Below are 18,851 nucleotides of genomic sequence, written 5' to 3'. Positions count from 1 at the left end.
CATAAACAACATATACAATCCTTTCAAAACATATTTGCAGACAACAGGGATACAATGCAGGATGTAGGCAACCAGCAGAATGTGAAGGTAGACAACAAACTAGTAAACCAAGACTGCCTGAAGATTGATCAGGTTAGCAAGATTGTTTCATATCATGTAAAACAATTATAAACTCATTAAAAAAGAGAAGGCCATGTTAATATGAAAACATTGTATACATAAGGACAAGCAATAATGCACAAAGGACCATTTAGGTGGTGGTACACATTTTGGCCTGATGTTTGTAGCCTCTCTTTTATTAAAAAACGGACCTTTTGGTAACTGTGTGGCCTTTGCAATAACAACATATTTCAACAAGGTCAAGGCACAGGTCAGATGTCAAGTGTAAATGAAAACATACACTGAAGAAACATCAAGGGTTAAGGCTTTTATGTCTGTTAGTTGAGAGTAAGGTCAGTTTAAGATCATGCCATATATTCAGCAAAAAAAAACCTGCAAGCTTTCCTTGAATGACATTCCCTGATGACCATGTACAATTTTCCTAACAAAATCAGAATCTCAATATCTCCCTATTTCATTCAACAGTATAAACAAAACATGAACAGTGAGTAATTTGATCCAGGTAGGCAATTGGAGTTAAGTTTTAAAACAATACAGCAACTACAAACACAAACGTATACTACAATGCTCAGAATCGGCAATAAGAATTTGGATGCACAGTTAGTTCTTTATAGGGATATGCAGTTTAGTCAAGCTTTTCTAAACAAATAAGGTCATAGATTCACTGATTGATGCTGTTATCTACCACTTACTGTAGCTTTTGACAGAGGTGCCTTTTCAACACTTGAAATGTATCCTTCTTTCCACCTTTGATTATGATTTGACACGAGTAAATAGGTGAAATCATGTTCATCTGTTCTCAATCCTGTCATCTCATCACTTATTTTCAGAGATGGTAAGAAGGAATCAATTCAAACTCAAAGACGTGAAACAATAATCTGTGGATTCAAATAATTAAGCTTTTCAGCCATGTGCTAGTCAAAGAGAGATCCGAACAACAATAAAAACTACAGAACAGTTCGTAAAATCGAAAGTGCCTCACAGTGTCCAAGTCCTAATTCTTAACTTCCAAACATGATGAAATTAAGTATTTAGGATTCGTAACTGCAATTGTCTGATTCGGTAAAGTGGGCAAATCAAAGCTATTTATTTATAAACCATAATACAGTATATATTTTCAAATATAATCTCACAGGTGCAGACGTCTGGGTGTGTTATATCTAGTCAGAATTGGGCAAAAGGATTTGACAATATGACTAAGAACCAACCCGTTCCCTGATATAAATAACCTTAGTAAAGGAACTTCTTATAAAGAAAAACGACTCAGAAACAAGTCACCAATATAAAACTGCAAGATTTTGCAAAGTACTTAAAAAATATATATAAGAACAGCAACTGTAACAATGTTGAGAAGAAACTATGCCAATGGTTTACGCAATTTGCAGCTCAAAGATCAAATATTTTATAAAACATCTAGGCCTCAATGCCTCAAGACAGCACCATTTAATCACTTCAATATACAGTAAAAACTAAACAAATCATCTCTGTGATTCTTACTGTGCTACTTCTTGTGCTACTTGAATGTGTCTCACAAGTTCAATATGTTCAATGTAATGTGTGACAAAATATCTGAAATACATGGGATTCAATGAGCCATGATAGTTTGAATCAAGACAAAGTGAAACAATAGAGAAATATGAATACCCAAGTACTGCCCATCTCATTTGACATTAAAGAAGACGTATTTTATCAGAAAGGAGGTATTAAAAACAACCTGGGGGGCAAATTCATTTTCAAATGATACCTCTATAAGAGAATAGAGTATAAAAACATAAGTATTGCTGTAATCCTAAAACTAGAATATTACAATAAAAGTTACATTAGAGACTACATCAGTAAGTTTGTATATGTATGAGAGTTAATGGATGAATCTGATTAAAGAAGAAGCTGAGCATTAACAGTGGTCAAATAACTAAAGAAAACGCATGTATACAGGGTTTCCTGTAATTCAAATGAAACATGCTAGTACACAAAGGTAAAAGGGCAGTGTTTCAGAACAATTTCTCAAATCTAGATAAGATGGGATGTAAGTCTAAACTGAGCATGCAACTACACTCATCCCAATTAGTTTGACTCTTCCCAATCATTAGCCGCTGTGTGAAAAACACTGAACAAAACCGTACAGAGTCAAGCACTTGTGGAAATTACTGACAAGGATACAATAAAGAAAAACATAGTTTGGCTTCTTGTGGGTAAGTGCAATTAGTCTTGTATGTTAGTGGGGTAGAGGCTTGGAGGGCTTGAGTGGGTCACTTAATGTACATGCTGGCAGTGGATCTTCCCATCAGCTTGGTCCAGCAGGTCCAGCATTTCTTGAACAATAGCTTGCAGGGCCCGGCCCAGGACTTCCCCACTGTAGGGATTCCCTATGGGGGGGACATGGATGAACGCAGATCGTCCACGGCTCAGGTATAAAGAAGTGTAGTAGGTGAAGTCACAAAGGTATCTGTTAAGGAGAGATAGGGACGGGGAGGCGTTGAGAGATGCTAGAAAATATGAATTTCTGTACTGAACTGTATGTACTGTACTACAGTATACTTCCAAATTAAAATATCCTGTTCTTATATATATGTTTGACAGGTTTGTAATTACTTTAGTGGTTTCGAAATATATCACAAGCACAACTAAACAAGTAGATATTTACCTTCCAGCATCTTTGGAGACGGACACGGCCACCCCTAAGCCTGTGGCTGCCACTCTCTTGCAGACAGATTCCATGTCAATAACAGAGTCAATGCAATCAGGACCTCCCACAACACAACACTGTGAATCTGGACAGAAGCTGCTGTTGTCCAAACCTTTGTAGCCATGGTTACGACCGCACTTCTCCAGCGTAACTGTCGTTGCCATTGCGGACACTCCGACATGAACAATTAACTGTTTCCAAGGAGAACAATATAACATGGTATTCAATTCACTAACTGCTGCAGGACAAACTGCATTTAACATGACATGACTCAAAAGTAGCCAAGGAAGAGGTGAAATGAGATGATCTTATCTTACTTGTGGATGATACTTTTTCCATAGCGAAGGTACCAAACTCTGAACGGTCTGATACTCCACAGGTACTTCACATACATGCAGTATGTCATTGCCCAAGCCCAGCTTCTTCAGTTCCTTTAAATAAAAATAACAACAAAAAAACACAGAAACTGTGAGGAGGTAACTGATACTGGAGGATAAGTTTGGCTTTGGTACATGATAAGTGTATTGAAATCACTACACATTTACATTTAGTCATTTAGCAGACGCTCTTATCCAGAGCGACTTACAGTAAGTACAGGGACATTCTCCTCCGAGGCAAGTAGGGTGAAGTGCTTTGCCCAATGACACAACGTCATTTGGCTCGGCCGGGAATCGAACTGGCAACCTTTAGATTACTAGCCCGCTTCCCTAACCGCTCAGCCACCTGACTCCCATTTAAGTAACCTAACATTTTCTTGGGCCTAATCAGATTTGCAAGCTGATCTCTTTTTACATTTACATTACATTTACATTTAGTCATTTAGCAGACGCTCTTATCCAGAGCGACTTACAGTAAGTACAGGGACATTCCCCTGAGGCAAGTAGGGTGAAGTGCCTTGCCCAAGGACACAACGTCATTTTGCAGAGCTGGGGATCGAACCGGCAACCTTCTGATTACTAGCCCAATTCCCTAACCGCTCAGCCACCTGACACCCTTTTTGACAGGAAAAAGGAAACGGTCAAGCCAACAAATCCAAATTCAAAAGGGAATGATTATTTTGAGGAAGATAAATCAGTATGACTTTAACATACGGCTTCCCAATCTTCTACAAAGGGAAACTGGCCACAGCCGCCAGACCCCTATTAATATTGAAAAGAGGGTTGTTTGACCACGTCCCTGACCCTGCCACAAAGGACCCTATTGTTTGCTTTTAATATCCTTATCAAGTCCGTCTAGACACCCTGACAACTATTGTCCCTCTCCAATATGCCCATGCAGAATCTTACCACTACTTCTGCCATACTCAGCCTTATTACATATCTCTCCATTAGCAGGGTGGCTTAAAGAGAGACACATGACCATGACTTATCACCTACGCAATGCAATAGGGCTAGACAATCTATTTTCTATTGTCAATTAAGTAAACATTGATCTTACAAAGAGAATTTTCTGTTTCTTCACCAACTGTACCTAAAAGTAACTTTTGAAAGTTAGACACATAGGGGAAAAGCAATTTTTTGAAATTTGAACAATTATTATCGCCTGCTGTGGTTGGCTTCATGTTATATGAACATACAATACATTTAACTAACATACAATACATAAACATACAATATACAAGTCTTCTGCCAATGGTGTCTGAAATGCAAACAGCACTTGACTGACATAAAAGACAGGTTGATGAGGATGACATCATGTTAAAATAAAAGCTTTTTCAATACGCAGGGGTTTTCATACCTGAACTGCTACCCAACTGGCATTGATTGAGTGCTCTCCAAATGGCCCAAACCCTGAAAAATATGACAGCTATAAAAAAAACTATTTGAGTACAGAACCTTCAATTAGGACTTGCTTTTATTCCATAAATATGTGCCACAAAACAATGTATGCTTATTTAAACATATGGGTTTTATTTACAGATATATGCACATATTAAGTGAATAACACATATTTGGTGAAAAATGTGTGTAGTAGTCAGGACATCTGTTTAGGGCCCCGCGATTGGTTCCCCCCCCCCCCCCCCCCCCCCCAAAGAAAAAGCCAATCAAAAGGGCCCCGTACAATATTTCTATTTAGGGCCCCCAAAACCGAAGGGCCGGCCCTGGTAGTAGTTAATATACAGTCGATGTTACGGTCGAATAAAGGTTTGCTTCCCTGTGTTAATAATGGGCTACCGGCATGTTCCCTTGGGGACCCTGGGAAGTGTCTGTCTGACGAAAGGGGGGATTGAGGTCGGCAGCTGCAAGCCAGTTCTCTATTGTGAAGGCCCCTATTCCCAGGCAATCTACACATCTTTTATCCACTGACCACACTCCTCAACAGGCCTTTGTGTCTGGGGGACAAGTGGACGAGCTAGCTAACCAGCAGTGTCTTTATTGTAGTTAAAAGACAGTGAACTTGGTCATGAAATACAGTGAAGTTGGACAAATAGTTTAAGAACACATTAAAACGTTAATTTAAGTAGAAAATATTTAAGTACTGAGATGTGTGTGGCCCTAGAAATCAAGAAACGCATTAATTCGTCAAAATACATGTCACTGCCGGCTATAATGTGTACGTCAAGGGTTATCTAAGCGATATTACTTGAACACTTTGTTACTGTCATGCGCATTTTTGGAAGCCAACGTACGGTTCCACGTAGACTAGACCAGCAGCCAGAGGAATGAGATCGAAACTAACATATCTACATTGACAGACACTATATTTAAGCAATTCGTGTAACTAGCTTTGCAGTAACAACTATTTAAATATCCGATGCAGTTTCACGTAACTTTTCTACACATTTCAAAGTGGCTTTGTTCACAGCCGAAATGTAGTTACTCAAGCAATAGTTCAACATAACATTTACTAACCTGTTACAACAACAGTCCGCGAACTATTGTCCATCTTCTCACTAGCTGAAGAAAGAGGACGAGCTAGTTATTTTTGATAAGAAAGATTTCGTTTGTGTAGGGCTGGGTGTAGGCTGTTTTCACAGCTGATTGTGGTCTCGTCCAGTCCACACCACTTCTGTGTTAACACAAAACCGTTCTTTCCTCTTTGGGACAAGAGTCGGATGTCCCGCCCATCACCTACCATTACCGTCGCCTAATTGGCCAGAATTATTGACATCTCGGGAGAAACTTCCACCAGCCTATGAAGAGGGAAACAGCAAGCTAGCTTTCAATCTAGCTAAAGTTTTTGATATAATCAGTTAGAATGGTAAGTATCCTTACATTTTTGATAGGTTAATTACTATGTTAGGGGTACGTTAGGTAAGTTAAGTAGTTACTTGTGAGGAATCCTGGTTGCTTGGACGTAGCGAAAGTCAGTTTCAGTTTGCCTGCCATGTAGGCTAGCCGCGATAGCTTGCTACAGTAGCTATCCATGCATCTGCTAGTATTAGCTCGTTCAGCCCTTGTACATTTAGCTAGCTTGCTAGTTTAAATCTAGCTACCAACCGAGCTACACTTGTGCTAGGGCGCACATAGATAGCTAGTCAAACCTTGCTTCGAAGTTAACTGTCTACCAAAGCATGCTTTGTTGGTTAGCTAGCTAACTATAACATATCTAACATTTTAAGCGAGTTATATGATTGGCAGGATGGCTAATGGTGTGTTTAATCAATTCAACAGCTACCTCTTTCTTTGCTGAAGACTGCGCAGAACCACCCTATGGTAAAGTTGATTTAAAAGCTGTCCGTCTATGCATGCATAGTTGAGTCGTAGAGACATGGCGATTCACCCTCTATCTCACCACTCTATTAGATCATGCATAATCATTTGAGTTTATTAAATTGCAACAATGTGTTAACAAATCTGCATTCATCTGATTTGAAAAGCTTAGTTTGGGTCATAACTAGATTATAACCTGTTCCATTTCTCCTTGTCAGCTGGTGGAACTGAAGAATGGAGAGACGTACAACGGACATTTGGTCAGTTGCGACAACTGGATGAACATCAACTTGAGAGAAGTAATCTGCACCTCAAGGGTAAAGTCACATTTCAGTACTATATTACTCAATTCATCCAACGTAATAATAAAATAATGGACACAAATAAAGGATAGATCCATTGATAGCTACTTGATGGTGCCAGTACTGTGTCTAACCCTCACAATACACTGTCACTGTGGTTTTTAGGATGGAGATAAGTTTTGGAGGATGCCTGAGTGCTATATCAGAGGGAGCACCATCAAGTATCTGCGTATCCCCGATGAGATCATCGACATGGTGAAGGAGGAGGTGGTGTCCAAGGGCCGTGGGCGAGGCGGCATGCAGCAGAACAAACAGCAGGGCAAGGGTCGTGGCGGTGGAGCCGGCAGAGGTAACACAAACACACCTGTGCTTTTCGGGTTGCGGTTCACTCAGTGTCTGGTATAGGCCCTCATATATGGCACCTGGAGCTTAAATTCCCCCTAAAAAAAAGTGGTGTGGAGATGATGTCACAAACCATGATAACCTTGATTAATAAACAAAAGGAATTGGGTGATAAAATATGACGGCATTTTCTTGTTTTTGCTGTCCTGTGTGTAGGATTGTTTGGCGGCCGTGGCAGAGGTATGCCAGGGGTGGGCAGAGGACAGCAGCAACCAGACAACAAAAAACCTGGTAAACCTCAGGGTGTTAAGAACCAGCACTGAGACCCGGAACTGAACAGAGGGAAAACGAAAGAAAGGAGGTCTAGAGTTTTGAGAGTAACTCAAACAAATCTAATGAGTTGAGGGTATTTCACACCAGTAGCTTGTCATAGTTGTGTGTGGTGGACGATACTTTCATTGTGAACTCTCAAAAATTGTCACAATATTTTTTGGGGGTTAATTAAAATAATGTGACTTTTTCCCTCCTGTGCTCCAATTTAGGGAAAAACATGTTTTAATCTTATTTTTGTCTTTTTGTTTTGTATTCAGAGCCATTTAGTTTATGGTATAATATTTGTTGCCAGTTATCTGTAGTACACCTGGCAAGTAATTTGAATGAGAACTTTAGTTGCTGATTTATATTATGGAACATGTCTAAGAATCTAAAAAAAGTTTTCTCTGGCATTTAGACTCATGTTTGTATCCTAGGGTTTTACGTTTGTGGATTTTATTTTTCATTTTGTACATCAAAACAATGTTGTAATTTATGTACCAGAGAAGACATGAAAATAAAACCTTTTTGTTAAAGACTTTGTACTTAATGTAGTAATTTGAAAATTGCTGGATTAATTTTGACTGATGCACTTCTACAGGAGCTAACATTGTTAAAAGGTGGTCACTGTATACTGTAAAGGCCAGCTTGAGACACCTTTCTAAGCTTAAAACAATTAATTTAGAGAGCTGTTACCATTTTAATTATAACATTGAATTAGGACAGATTCCACATGATACATACTATCATATTGGTTAACACAACTTGGATCACTAAATATATTTTATATGATTGTGTTCTGTACCTGGGTGCCTAAACATACTACACAGTTCAACAAGTAATAACATAATATACTAGCATAATTACAAGAATATGAATAGTTCTATATGCATACACATTTTCTTGGCTTAATGCACACAAATGCTGATTGAAATATTCCAAATGTTTTAAAGAAATAAGAAGGACATTACTGCCACAGTAAATTCCGTGTTTGTATAACATACATGGCGAATAAACCGAATTCTGATTCTGATTCAGGAAAGCCCTTGTGTATTGTATACAAAATCCACCCATAATTCCCAGTTCCTAGTTTAAAAGTGAATAATGTATATCTTTAAACCAAATCTAATGCATTAAACCAATGTTATAGTTCCCTGTCTCACAAACACTCCTTACTCTAACACAGTAGGCCTATGTCTTTACTCACTGACTTCAACACAAAGTTTAAGAAAACATAAAAAATCCCTTAGGGGCACACTGAAATAAGAATCTGGTTCACCCAAAACTTCCTCAAATTAAACAGTAATAAAACCGAGGTTCTCCTCATTGGCACCAAATCCCCTTTATCCAAAACCGACAGTTTTTGTCTTATTATTGAGAACTCCTCCGTTTCACCATCCCCCAAGGTTAAGAGTCTGGGTGTCACTCGGTCTGCCTACTTTCAGCTGCGAAATATCAACCGTCTCCGCCGCTCCCTTAGCCCCCACACTGCCGCCATTCTTGTACACAGTCTTGTCACCTCCCGTTTAGATTATTGCAACTCCCTCCTTTTTGGCCTCCCTCACAAATCCCTCCATAAACTTCAACTGGTCCAGAATTCAGCTGCCCGCATTATAACTCGCACCCCCTCTATCCACCACATCACTCCTGTCCTTCAACAGCTCCACTGGCTTCCTGGTCCAGTTTCGCATACAATACAAGATTCTCCTGTTTACATTTAAGGCCATCCACAACCTCACCCCCCAATATTTTTCTGATCTCCTCCAGGGTCCCACTACCTCCCGCTTCCTCAGATCCTCTTCCTCCATACACCTGTCTGTCCCCTCTGCCCGTCTCACCACCATGGGAAGAGCATTCAGCCGCTCTGCTCCCCGTCTCTGGAACTCACTACCACCCCAAATCAGAAATAGTGATTAATTCCCCCATTTCAAATCACAACTCAAAACACATCTCTTTACTACTGCCTATTCCACGTAATGTTGTTTGCATAGCTTCCTTCTGTTGTTTTTAATGTTGTTGTATTTCTAATTTGTCTGCTGCTTTTAATGTTTCTTATATACCTCTGTACGGTGTCCTTGAGTGCCGAGAAAGGCACCTTGGAAAATAAAATGTATTATTATTATTATATACCAACCACTAAGATAATATGCCAACTCTGTACAGTACACTGCACAGACACAATTCATTTCTATAAAAGCCACAAGGTGTCACCACAGATACACTTCCTGGACTGACAATCCAAGCACTTTTATTATGGAAAGATTTCCATAATAGAAAAGTACTTTCAAAGTACTGATGGTATTTACTTTTTAATACCTAATCCTAACCTTAAAGCAATGGTGCTTTTTCAAGGAAATTGGTTGCAGAAATCTGTACAGAGCCTCATATACAGTAAACACTGCATAGGTACAATATAAACACATACAGATACAATCTACACCAACATAACTACCTGGCACAAACTCAAAGCACAACAGTGATGGATGTCACACAGATGACAGCGTGTTAAAATGAATGATATTGACATGGTTGGATGGTGTCTTCTAACAGAGTCAAATTATATGGGATGAATTGTAAATGTCTGTGTGTGTACATGATTCTACATCTTTATTGCTCCACATTATGTGAACTACAGCTCTCCTGCTTAAATATAAGAACAATTATTTCAACAGAAATGCATAAATATGAGCCTGTTTCCTAGTGGAAAAAATACAATTTGTTCCGCATCTCAATTCATGGCTCAAGGGGCATGCTAATCATATCGGCAGTAACTGCTAAGCTGAAATGTTAACTGTATCAACTGGCTTTGACTGGATAAGGGGGGGTCATTTCGTAACTATTGTCTCCATCTTTGCCACCCACGCATCTTCTTTCACCCCCTCTACACACACACACACACACTACCCCCTGCACCCAATCACAGCCTCTGTCCCTCTCTACAACGCTTACCTGCGTCACTGCATGTCAGTGTTGCCTTGGCAACTGATGGCCAATGCCCTGCCTCCCTTTTACCCGGCGACGGCGATAACAGTTGCTGCTGATGCAGGCAGGCTTTTGGACGTCATCACTTCCCTTAGGAAACAGGGCTATTTTTACTGCGGGGCACCAAATTACCAGCATCTCCATATATTTATAGGAACCATATTTAATGCAGTCTGACAGGAAATATTTGATACTCTTTCTCTTTCTTTAATCTTTACCTTTTATCCTTCATTCTAAAGAACCCTTCCTCTTGTCCCTTTTTCATTTCTGTCAAATAAGATCTTCTGTTGATTTGGATTAATGCCTGTGTTTGTGTACAGCCAATTGTAAAGGGTTAAAGGACCATCCAAATCTGTAATGTGATGCAACAAATAGCTACACCTGTTACAGCATATATCTATTAAGCAACAGACTGACTCTCTACAGAGACTCATGTCATTTAACTTAACCTTGTCACTGAAGGCTTGGATGTTATGTTTTGTCTTGTTAACCTCAGCAGGGTGACCTAATTAAAGACAGCAGCGGCCTACAGCTTGTTCCCAGTGTGGGTCTCTTGGACGAGGGACGTCTGTCAAAATCCAGTCCTTTTCCTGTCCCCTCTAGAGACTGTCAGCCCTGAATCGCTTTTGCCTGATTGCACTTCACAGATCAGAACCTTTCCAAATGTCTCGTTGATGTTTGTGGGGCTATAGGATACACCATATCTGACATTTACTTTCACAAACCGGCACAGTATCGTTATGAGTAAAGCTTGTTCAATAAGTACTGTTTTTGCCACAGGAGTCAGGTCAATGTTGTTGACTAAACCACAACATTCCCTCCAAACTTAGTTTATTGCAATCATTAGAGGCTTGTTTCACTGTTTTATCACTGGCTTTCTTTTTTAGGCGTTAATACAAGATGCAGTGCTTACAAACTCGCCTTCAATACACGATGGCCTAAAAACAGCACAAATCTGAAATACAGTATGTTCTCAAGATTCACACTTGTAGCAAGTAGCTGGTTTCAACATATGTGGGTGTCATGATTTGTGATATTGTGGTGCATTTCTTCCACAGTCCTTTTTTTCCTTAAATCCCTCATTTGCATTTCCTTTTTTCCATTGTGAGCCACTGATCGAGAGAGGAGTGGGCAACATCTAAAAGCCTGGGGTTCAGTATGTCCAAAAGGATCAATCAAACTATAAACCATGTCCAGTCTTATTTAACAATACTGTTCAGAGATGCATCTTCTCATCAGAATCACTACCAATACTCCAAACCACTGTGTCGGCTCAGGTGGAGTTTGTGGCTTGTGGGTGTGAGAGTGCGTGAGCGGGAAACATGTGACGTGTAGAACAATATCAAACGATCTAGTCTTCCATGCAACTATTGTTTCCTCCATATGCGCACACACGCACACTTACACACAGGGATTCCCCCCTTATCTGTGAGTGTGGAACCATACTGAAACTGCGTCACCCCAGGAACAGAAGTGGTTGAAACTGCAGGCCTCCTCCAGTTGCTCTTCCTGATGGAGGAAATCAGGCCTACGGGGTACACAGAATACACACTCGTACCCACGTGGGACGACAAGTGGCGGTAGCTTCACACATATGTGATTCTGAACATTCCAACCGACTATTTTCCGATAGACAAAAACTATATGACAAACGCTATAATATGGCTTCAAAATTTACAATTAGGAAGCTAACAAGTAACACTAGCAGGTAGTAGCATTGCTACGAGTATTATGCTAGGTTGCTAGGTAACGGAAGCTAACTAAAACTAGCTAGCTTCCGTTTTGGAAAAATAACTCACTCCTTAAAAGGTTAAGACAAAGCATCCTAAGAGAAAGAGACATTGTCCTAATTCCGGTCAGGAAACCGCATCCTTGTCCTTGCTTCTGCCGTTTCGGTCTGAAACGATGCACGATCACAGCTAGAGAGACGATCTGCCTGTTAACCTGTTTTACCTTAAGCAGCCTCCAAAGCTTTCCCAGTGCAGCTCATAAATCACTTGAGATGGTGCGAGTATGCTGTCCCCCACTGGCATGTTGCTCAACACCAACACTCATCTGTTACCTGGGCCCTGACATGGCTGGGATCCCAGGGTGCATCAGGGATAACAAGCAATTCTGATTTATCATCACTGTGCCTTGACTTGCAGCACTGGAATGTGGACCTTTATTCTGTGGCTTGTTAGTTAATGTGTTGCTTAAACAGCCCAATTGTGTTTTGTTAAGTTATGACTCATTTCAATGAACCTACCCCATCACTCTTATTAAAGGCAAATACATTGTCTTTTAAACCCTATTCTGAATTGGCAATAATCTTTTTCACTATTACATTTGTGATGACATTGTATTCAGTTAGAACATGTCTTCTCGGGATGAGGGCCACATTATATGCATCATCCACCTTCGTAATACTTGGTTAATAATGGAATTACTGTACACTGAAAAGGGATTATAAAAGATTTGAGCATTCAAATATTCATAAATATGTGCATGATTTGAGGATTTTAAGAAACACTTGATATATATTATTATTTACTCAAAATTGTGGACAAAAATGCTGCAATACCTTTTAAGCATAGTTTTGAAACATGTGTGGCACTGCACTGAAAGAAAAAGTCATGGAGCTGTTATATCAAATCTTTTTTTCCTCCTACAGCTTTCATTTTGTCAGTGGACCACCCCCACACTCTCTTGTCGGAAATTCAGCATTTCTTACAGAAATATCAACCCCCTCCCTTTTATGTCCCTAACTTCCGCCACTGTGAAATCTGTTGCTGCTCTGACATCACAGGCAGACGTGGTCCCCCATGATGCTTTGCAGACCCAGTGTGGTGCCAATCTGTGATACACACGCCGCCTCTGTGTAACCCTTAATCTGCCAGAGCAAGGTTGACATCATGAGGACTGGATTTGGGCTCAGATTCAGCACTGTCTATTGAGCTATAGGCTGAATTTCAACAGTAAGGTTTCTTCCACATGGTCATTTTTGAGGAAAGGATTTCTACACATTTAGTAGTAAGAATGTATTTGTAGAATGGCGAATATCGTGGAATAAGGTGAGATAAAGATTATGAGTAACTTGCCTTTTGAGCAACAGATAGCACCACTGCAGATTTTAATGTGGACTGACATGATATTATCTCCTGGGATAAATTAGGATTTTTTGAGGGTCCCTTGAGTAATACTTAAAATAAAAATTATAGTAATTAAAGGATTATTAATAAATTTTTGCCATACGTTTGGAATGTTTGGTTAAAAAGTAAGTCTGGTCCAGAATGATCTGTAAACATAACAGGGGAACTAGCAGAGGCATTGGAGATTGGGTGTTTGTGTGTCAGAAGGCATGACCTGCTAAGGAGAAAGTTGATATCTTATCAACTTCAATTTCATAAATTGATACTGCACCTTTATGAACCAAAGTACAACATAACCAATGAGTGTGGAGAGGTGAAAAGTTCAGTAAGGGTTAGCACAAACAGTGGAGTCTGAATGTTCTTGTACAGTAACAGATAGATACAGTTACAATAACATACTGTTCCTTGGCCTTTTGATGTACCTATACTGCGTTGCTTTCTGTTGTTTTTATGGTCCAAGGATAAAATACTCATACTTAATCTCTATTGTTTGTGTATAACATTTAATCAGAAATGACTTTACAGCAAGACTTTCACTTCCTGTGACTTTAGCGGAATGCCTTGCATATAGTGACAGGTATAACAAAGAGCAAACATTGTATTAGGCAGGGTAGGTTACTTGCTTTACTTTACATAAGAAAAACTAATAGAACAGGGAAGAAAACAACTTCACCCACCCCCACCCGCTTCTATCCAAGGATTTCTATGACATCAAACCACAATGCACCGCACTGTTTGCAGTTTATACGCCCTCTCCATGGCAATAGGGTTAGTACGTCCCTTTATTCAAATAAAAAATGGGAAAACGTCATTTCCATCCAATCTACACGCTCTGAAGTGACATAATGGAATGTAGGAGGATAGAAAAGGTAGGGGCAGCATGCGTACGCGCGCATAGAAACTTCGACTGTTGGTCTGAAACGAGACTATCGATTGTTGGCGATAAACAATCGCTATATTTTTAGATAGTAAATGGGAAGGGGCGGTGCAAACGTTTGCAACAGCTATTTGTAGAGTGCGGATTGAAACCGAAAAACATTTTGCCTCCAGTTATGACATTTACGCATCGTTTCCTTTTTTGAGAGGTTATGGACACTTCGATACCAACACTGAAGACGGTGTTTTGAACATTTTCCTCCATTTAAATAGTCTACCTTTGAGCAATGATGAAGAAGGATATTAATTTAAACCTGGCAGATGCCACGAATTTGAAGCCTCATCTACGCGACGCCGAGAGCATTCTTAACTCTCCGGACCTTGGACTACTGAAACTAGCTTCCCCTGAGCTCGAGAGACTTATCATCCAGTCCAACGGAATGGTCACGACAACACCGACTTCTCAGTTCCTATATCCTAAGTCGGTAAGCGACGAGCAGGAGTTTGCAGAGGGATTCGTAAAAGCACTCGAAGACTTACATAAACAGAATCAGCTGAACGGAGTGACATGCCCTCAAACTAACAGTCTGGATATGAGCACAAATGTTGCCCCTGTCACCATCCATCCGGACCTTCCTGTATATACGAACCTCAACAGTTATGGCAGTGGCCCTTTGGGTACCACTGTCAACTACTCCACGGATACGGTTCCATTCCCACCCCCTCCGACGCATCATCTCAGTGGGACTCAGCAACAAGAGCACTCTCGTCTGCAGCCCCTAAAGGATGAGCCGCAAACTGTACCCGACGTCCAAAGCTTCGGCGACAGTCCACCACTGTCGCCAATCAATATGGACACACAGGAGCTCATCAAGGCCGAGAGGAAAAAGCTGCGGAATAGAATAGCTGCATCCAAGTGCAGAAAAAGGAAACTGGAGAGAATTTCAAGGCTCGAGGACAAAGTTAAGACACTAAAAACTCAAAATACTGACCTGGCTTCCACGGCGAGTGTCTTAAGAGAACAGGTGGCCCAGCTAAAACAGAAGGTTTTAACCCATGTAAACAGCGGGTGCCAGTTGTTGCCACAAGTCCAAGTGTACTAATCGGAGCATTAGACAATAATCGACCAGCATATAAGCTTAATGAACATTTCTTATATTAGCTCTTGATATGCAGTCAAACCTCTGTTACTGCAAATCACTTTGCCGATGTAAATTATTTTATGTTTACAGACTTTCTAGTGTACATTGACAGTACCCAGACTGGACCCAACCAGTTAAAATTGTAATACGATGTATGTAATGTATCATAGCCTAATACTGAACATTCATGTATTTGCATGCTGTTATTGACAAACTCGAATGTTACCTAAAAGGGTGTCATTGGGCGCACATCATAAATGTTTTACGCTGTTTACAAGTACTTATAAATACTGTATATTTTATATTCAATGCTACACAGTGTCTTATGTCAAGTGTTTTTTATATAGGTATATTGATTATAAGCTATGTCACATTTTGTTGCACCACATTTCTTTTCACTTTTCGACATTTTGACTTGATCTGTCGTTATTGTCGAATAAACTTATTTGCTCAGTAATATAAAGCACTACTTCTGTCTCTTGGCTTAGTCAGTTTTAAGTAAAATATATATTTGGGATTTCTTTGCTCTCTTTACAATTTCGCTTGGACTGGCTATAGCCTATTGTTGGGCGGGGAAATAATTAAGGTTGCTTTACGGACATTTGTGAGGTCCAGCAAAAAATAAAGACAAATAATGGCTAGGCTAGTTCATCTATAAAGTATATTTAATCTATCAGAAAAAAACTGCTATTGATTACTTAAACCAAAATTGATAGTATCTAACACACGTGTATTAAAAAAGAATATAGCCTACTATTGTAATGTGAATATTACACGACGGCCTACCAAACATCACATCACTATGGCGGTGCTGCTTGAATTATATGAGATTCCAGCGCAGGCAGAATGTATGGAGACAACGTGAATCTGTTTGGTAACAGCATTATGCAATGCGAAGACATTCGTACTGTGCAATGCAGAATGCATCCATCCCGGATGTTTGGAGAACGTCTTTCTTTATTATAACAGTTTAGAGGATTGTGCCACCTGCTGGCGTAATTTCAAATTGTGGAATTCACAGATTGTCATTTGGTGAAGTGGTTCTCATTTTCTAAAGATTTTCTTTCGCTCACTGTTTCTGGTTGCACTATACTTTTGAATAGAGTTGGTGTTCCATGGTCATTAAGTCAATAATCATCAAGTGTTGGTACCTGCTGTATCTAACTACGACTTGACTGACAGTAGGCAGCAGTAATGAGGCAAACTGCTATCTTGTAACAGCACAAACTTTTATTTTTGTCCTTTTATTTATTTCCACAACAATGTACAGCAGATTTTGGTAATGTTCACGATTTGACAATTTGACACCATTTTATTCCCATATTGTTCTTACATAAATTACTGCATAATAGCTGCTTTAATCCCACAATAGAAAATACAAATAAATGTAAACTAAGTCAACATTACTTTGTAGAACAGTATTCGGTGGATACAAAGTAAATAAAAAATAACAAATGAAAAAATCAAACACTTTGGACCTCAATCAATTCCTTCATAACAGCACAACCTTTAAAGAACCTTTGCTGGTCAATGCACGTTAAAATAAATACACCAGCTCAATAAATCCCACACTCAAAACGAACACTGTACTTTGTATCTGTACCAAATTCCATCAATATTTGCACCACAAATGCAGCCTGCTAACTAATCCAAGTTTATAAATTTGAGATTACAAAAGACCTCAGATAAAATGTCAGTAATTTGAGTCCACGAATTGACATCTATAACAGTTCTGTTTCATATAAGATTAGTGATGTAAGCTAAAATAACCACTCCTGTATGGGCTCTTTCTCTCTACTCTTAGAGCTTTGGGGACGTTGTTAAACACTACATAGAAATAGCAGCAATTACAAACCAATCCGACCCATTTATTCCATAACCTGAGGTACAAAAATCTTCAAAAAGTCAATTGATCGTCACCAACATCGTTTTCTGAAAAACTCATACAAGAAAAAAAAATCCACCCAATGTTCTTGTTCCTTCAACATTTAAAACAAGCATACAAATTGATTAGATAAAAATTGTGTGTGTTAGTAGCAGTTTCACTGTCAGACACCTCTAAGTTTAAAATGTGTTTTGCTTGTACTGTGTATTGCTTCGTAATAAAGTGACACCATTCATATCATTCATAAGCAAGTTTAGAACAAATGCAGATAAAATGCGGCTTTGAGTTCAGATCTTTTTTTTTTTGTTTCTTTTTTTTTTGCAAGCCTGGAGTCAATACAACACAATCCACACATGAAACATATGACATATTTACAGTTTACTTCGTAGAAAGGAAGACAGCATAGGAAAGGTGGAGAACAGTTCACGGTGGGATCAATCTCTGGATTCTACTGGGAGACTTTTAATATGAAAATAAAAGTCACAAATGTTTATAATGTATGAAGTACTACCATGTTCAACTAATTATATTATCTATAGATAATCATTGTTACACTTGTGTGTACTGTAATTACCGTATTAAGTTACCAACTTAAGTGAAATACTTTTGTCCTAGCACACCTAAAAAATCTGTCAACTGTATTATGAGTTGTAAACTAACTGTTAACTAAATGTTTTTTATCTTTCCAGAAGGGTTTAAATTTCATCACACTAAACTGCAAATTGTCTCAAACACACTCTCACAACAGAATCACAAACACATACTTGGATAAGCTTTGTCTTTGCTGCTAGAACAAAACGACCAAACAAATTTTTTTTTATTAAAGGTGCAGAATTTATGTGCCTTTTTAATAGTTTTATCTGATTTGGAATAGGTATTATATATACCTTTACAGTATGTGAAAGTTAAAATAATATAATTATTCTAAAGCACTATGTTTGACAACCGTAAGCTATTTCAAGTGGAGTATTGCCTCATATGGAACATGAACTGCATGTATTCATTTTCTCAAAACAAAACAATTAAAATGTATGTAAAGAGTGTTTTGCTCGATGCTTAGGTGCTGCAGTTAGGCTCGTCGGGTCAGCCTCCTTCCACGCAAAATATTTTTTATTGGAACAGCTGCTTCAATGGACCCACGATGAGGTCACAATGACCACAGGAAACAGTCCAGTGTTAGAGCATGACATAAATGATTGAAAACCTTATCCACAGAAAATCTACGACATTGACCTTTTATATTTGATACTGTGTATCTTTTTATATTTATATACTTTTAAATCCATTTCAAGAAATGTATACCTGTTATATGTCATATATTGCACATTATTTACATACACATTTAAAACAAAAAAATAATTAAGTGGCTCTCATGTTCTTTTTTTAAATCTGTCTATATATTGTTCATATTTCTTTTCAG

At 39.0% G+C, this 18,851-nt stretch overlaps 3 protein-coding genes across 3 annotated transcripts; 2 read left to right on the top strand and 1 right to left on the bottom strand.

Moving 5' to 3' along the window:
* Window positions 1–255: 255 nt before the first annotated feature.
* On the bottom strand, window positions 256–5,821 carry pgpep1 (pyroglutamyl-peptidase I). The gene is made up of 5 exons (XM_062450497.1): window positions 5,659–5,821; window positions 4,544–4,596; window positions 3,124–3,237; window positions 2,765–2,997; window positions 256–2,566 (listed from the first exon to the last, which is right to left on the bottom strand). The coding sequence occupies exons 1-5, from the start codon at window positions 5,690–5,692 to the stop codon at window positions 2,374–2,376; spliced, it is 627 nt and encodes a 208-aa protein (XP_062306481.1). The 5' UTR covers window positions 5,693–5,821; the 3' UTR covers window positions 256–2,373.
* A 49-nt stretch (window positions 5,822–5,870) lies between these two features.
* lsm4 (LSM4 homolog, U6 small nuclear RNA and mRNA degradation associated) lies at window positions 5,871–7,953 on the top strand. Its single transcript, XM_062450499.1, has 5 exons — window positions 5,871–6,007; window positions 6,421–6,462; window positions 6,678–6,776; window positions 6,927–7,110; window positions 7,320–7,953. The coding sequence occupies exons 1-5, from the start codon at window positions 6,005–6,007 to the stop codon at window positions 7,424–7,426; spliced, it is 435 nt and encodes a 144-aa protein (XP_062306483.1). The 5' UTR covers window positions 5,871–6,004; the 3' UTR covers window positions 7,427–7,953.
* A 6,412-nt stretch (window positions 7,954–14,365) lies between these two features.
* LOC134010825 (transcription factor JunD-like) lies at window positions 14,366–16,015 on the top strand. Its single transcript, XM_062450108.1, has one exon. The coding sequence runs from the start codon at window positions 14,692–14,694 to the stop codon at window positions 15,505–15,507; it is 816 nt and encodes a 271-aa protein (XP_062306092.1). The 5' UTR covers window positions 14,366–14,691; the 3' UTR covers window positions 15,508–16,015.
* The last annotated feature ends 2,836 nt before the right edge of the window (window positions 16,016–18,851 follow it).

The sequence above is a fragment of the Osmerus eperlanus genome, chromosome 24 (genome assembly GCF_963692335.1).
Source record: "Osmerus eperlanus chromosome 24, fOsmEpe2.1, whole genome shotgun sequence".
NCBI classification, from domain to species: Eukaryota; Metazoa; Chordata; class Actinopteri; order Osmeriformes; family Osmeridae; genus Osmerus; species Osmerus eperlanus.
The sequence above is the reverse complement of the archived record's forward strand: the minus strand, read 5'-3'. Positions and strand labels throughout refer to the sequence as shown.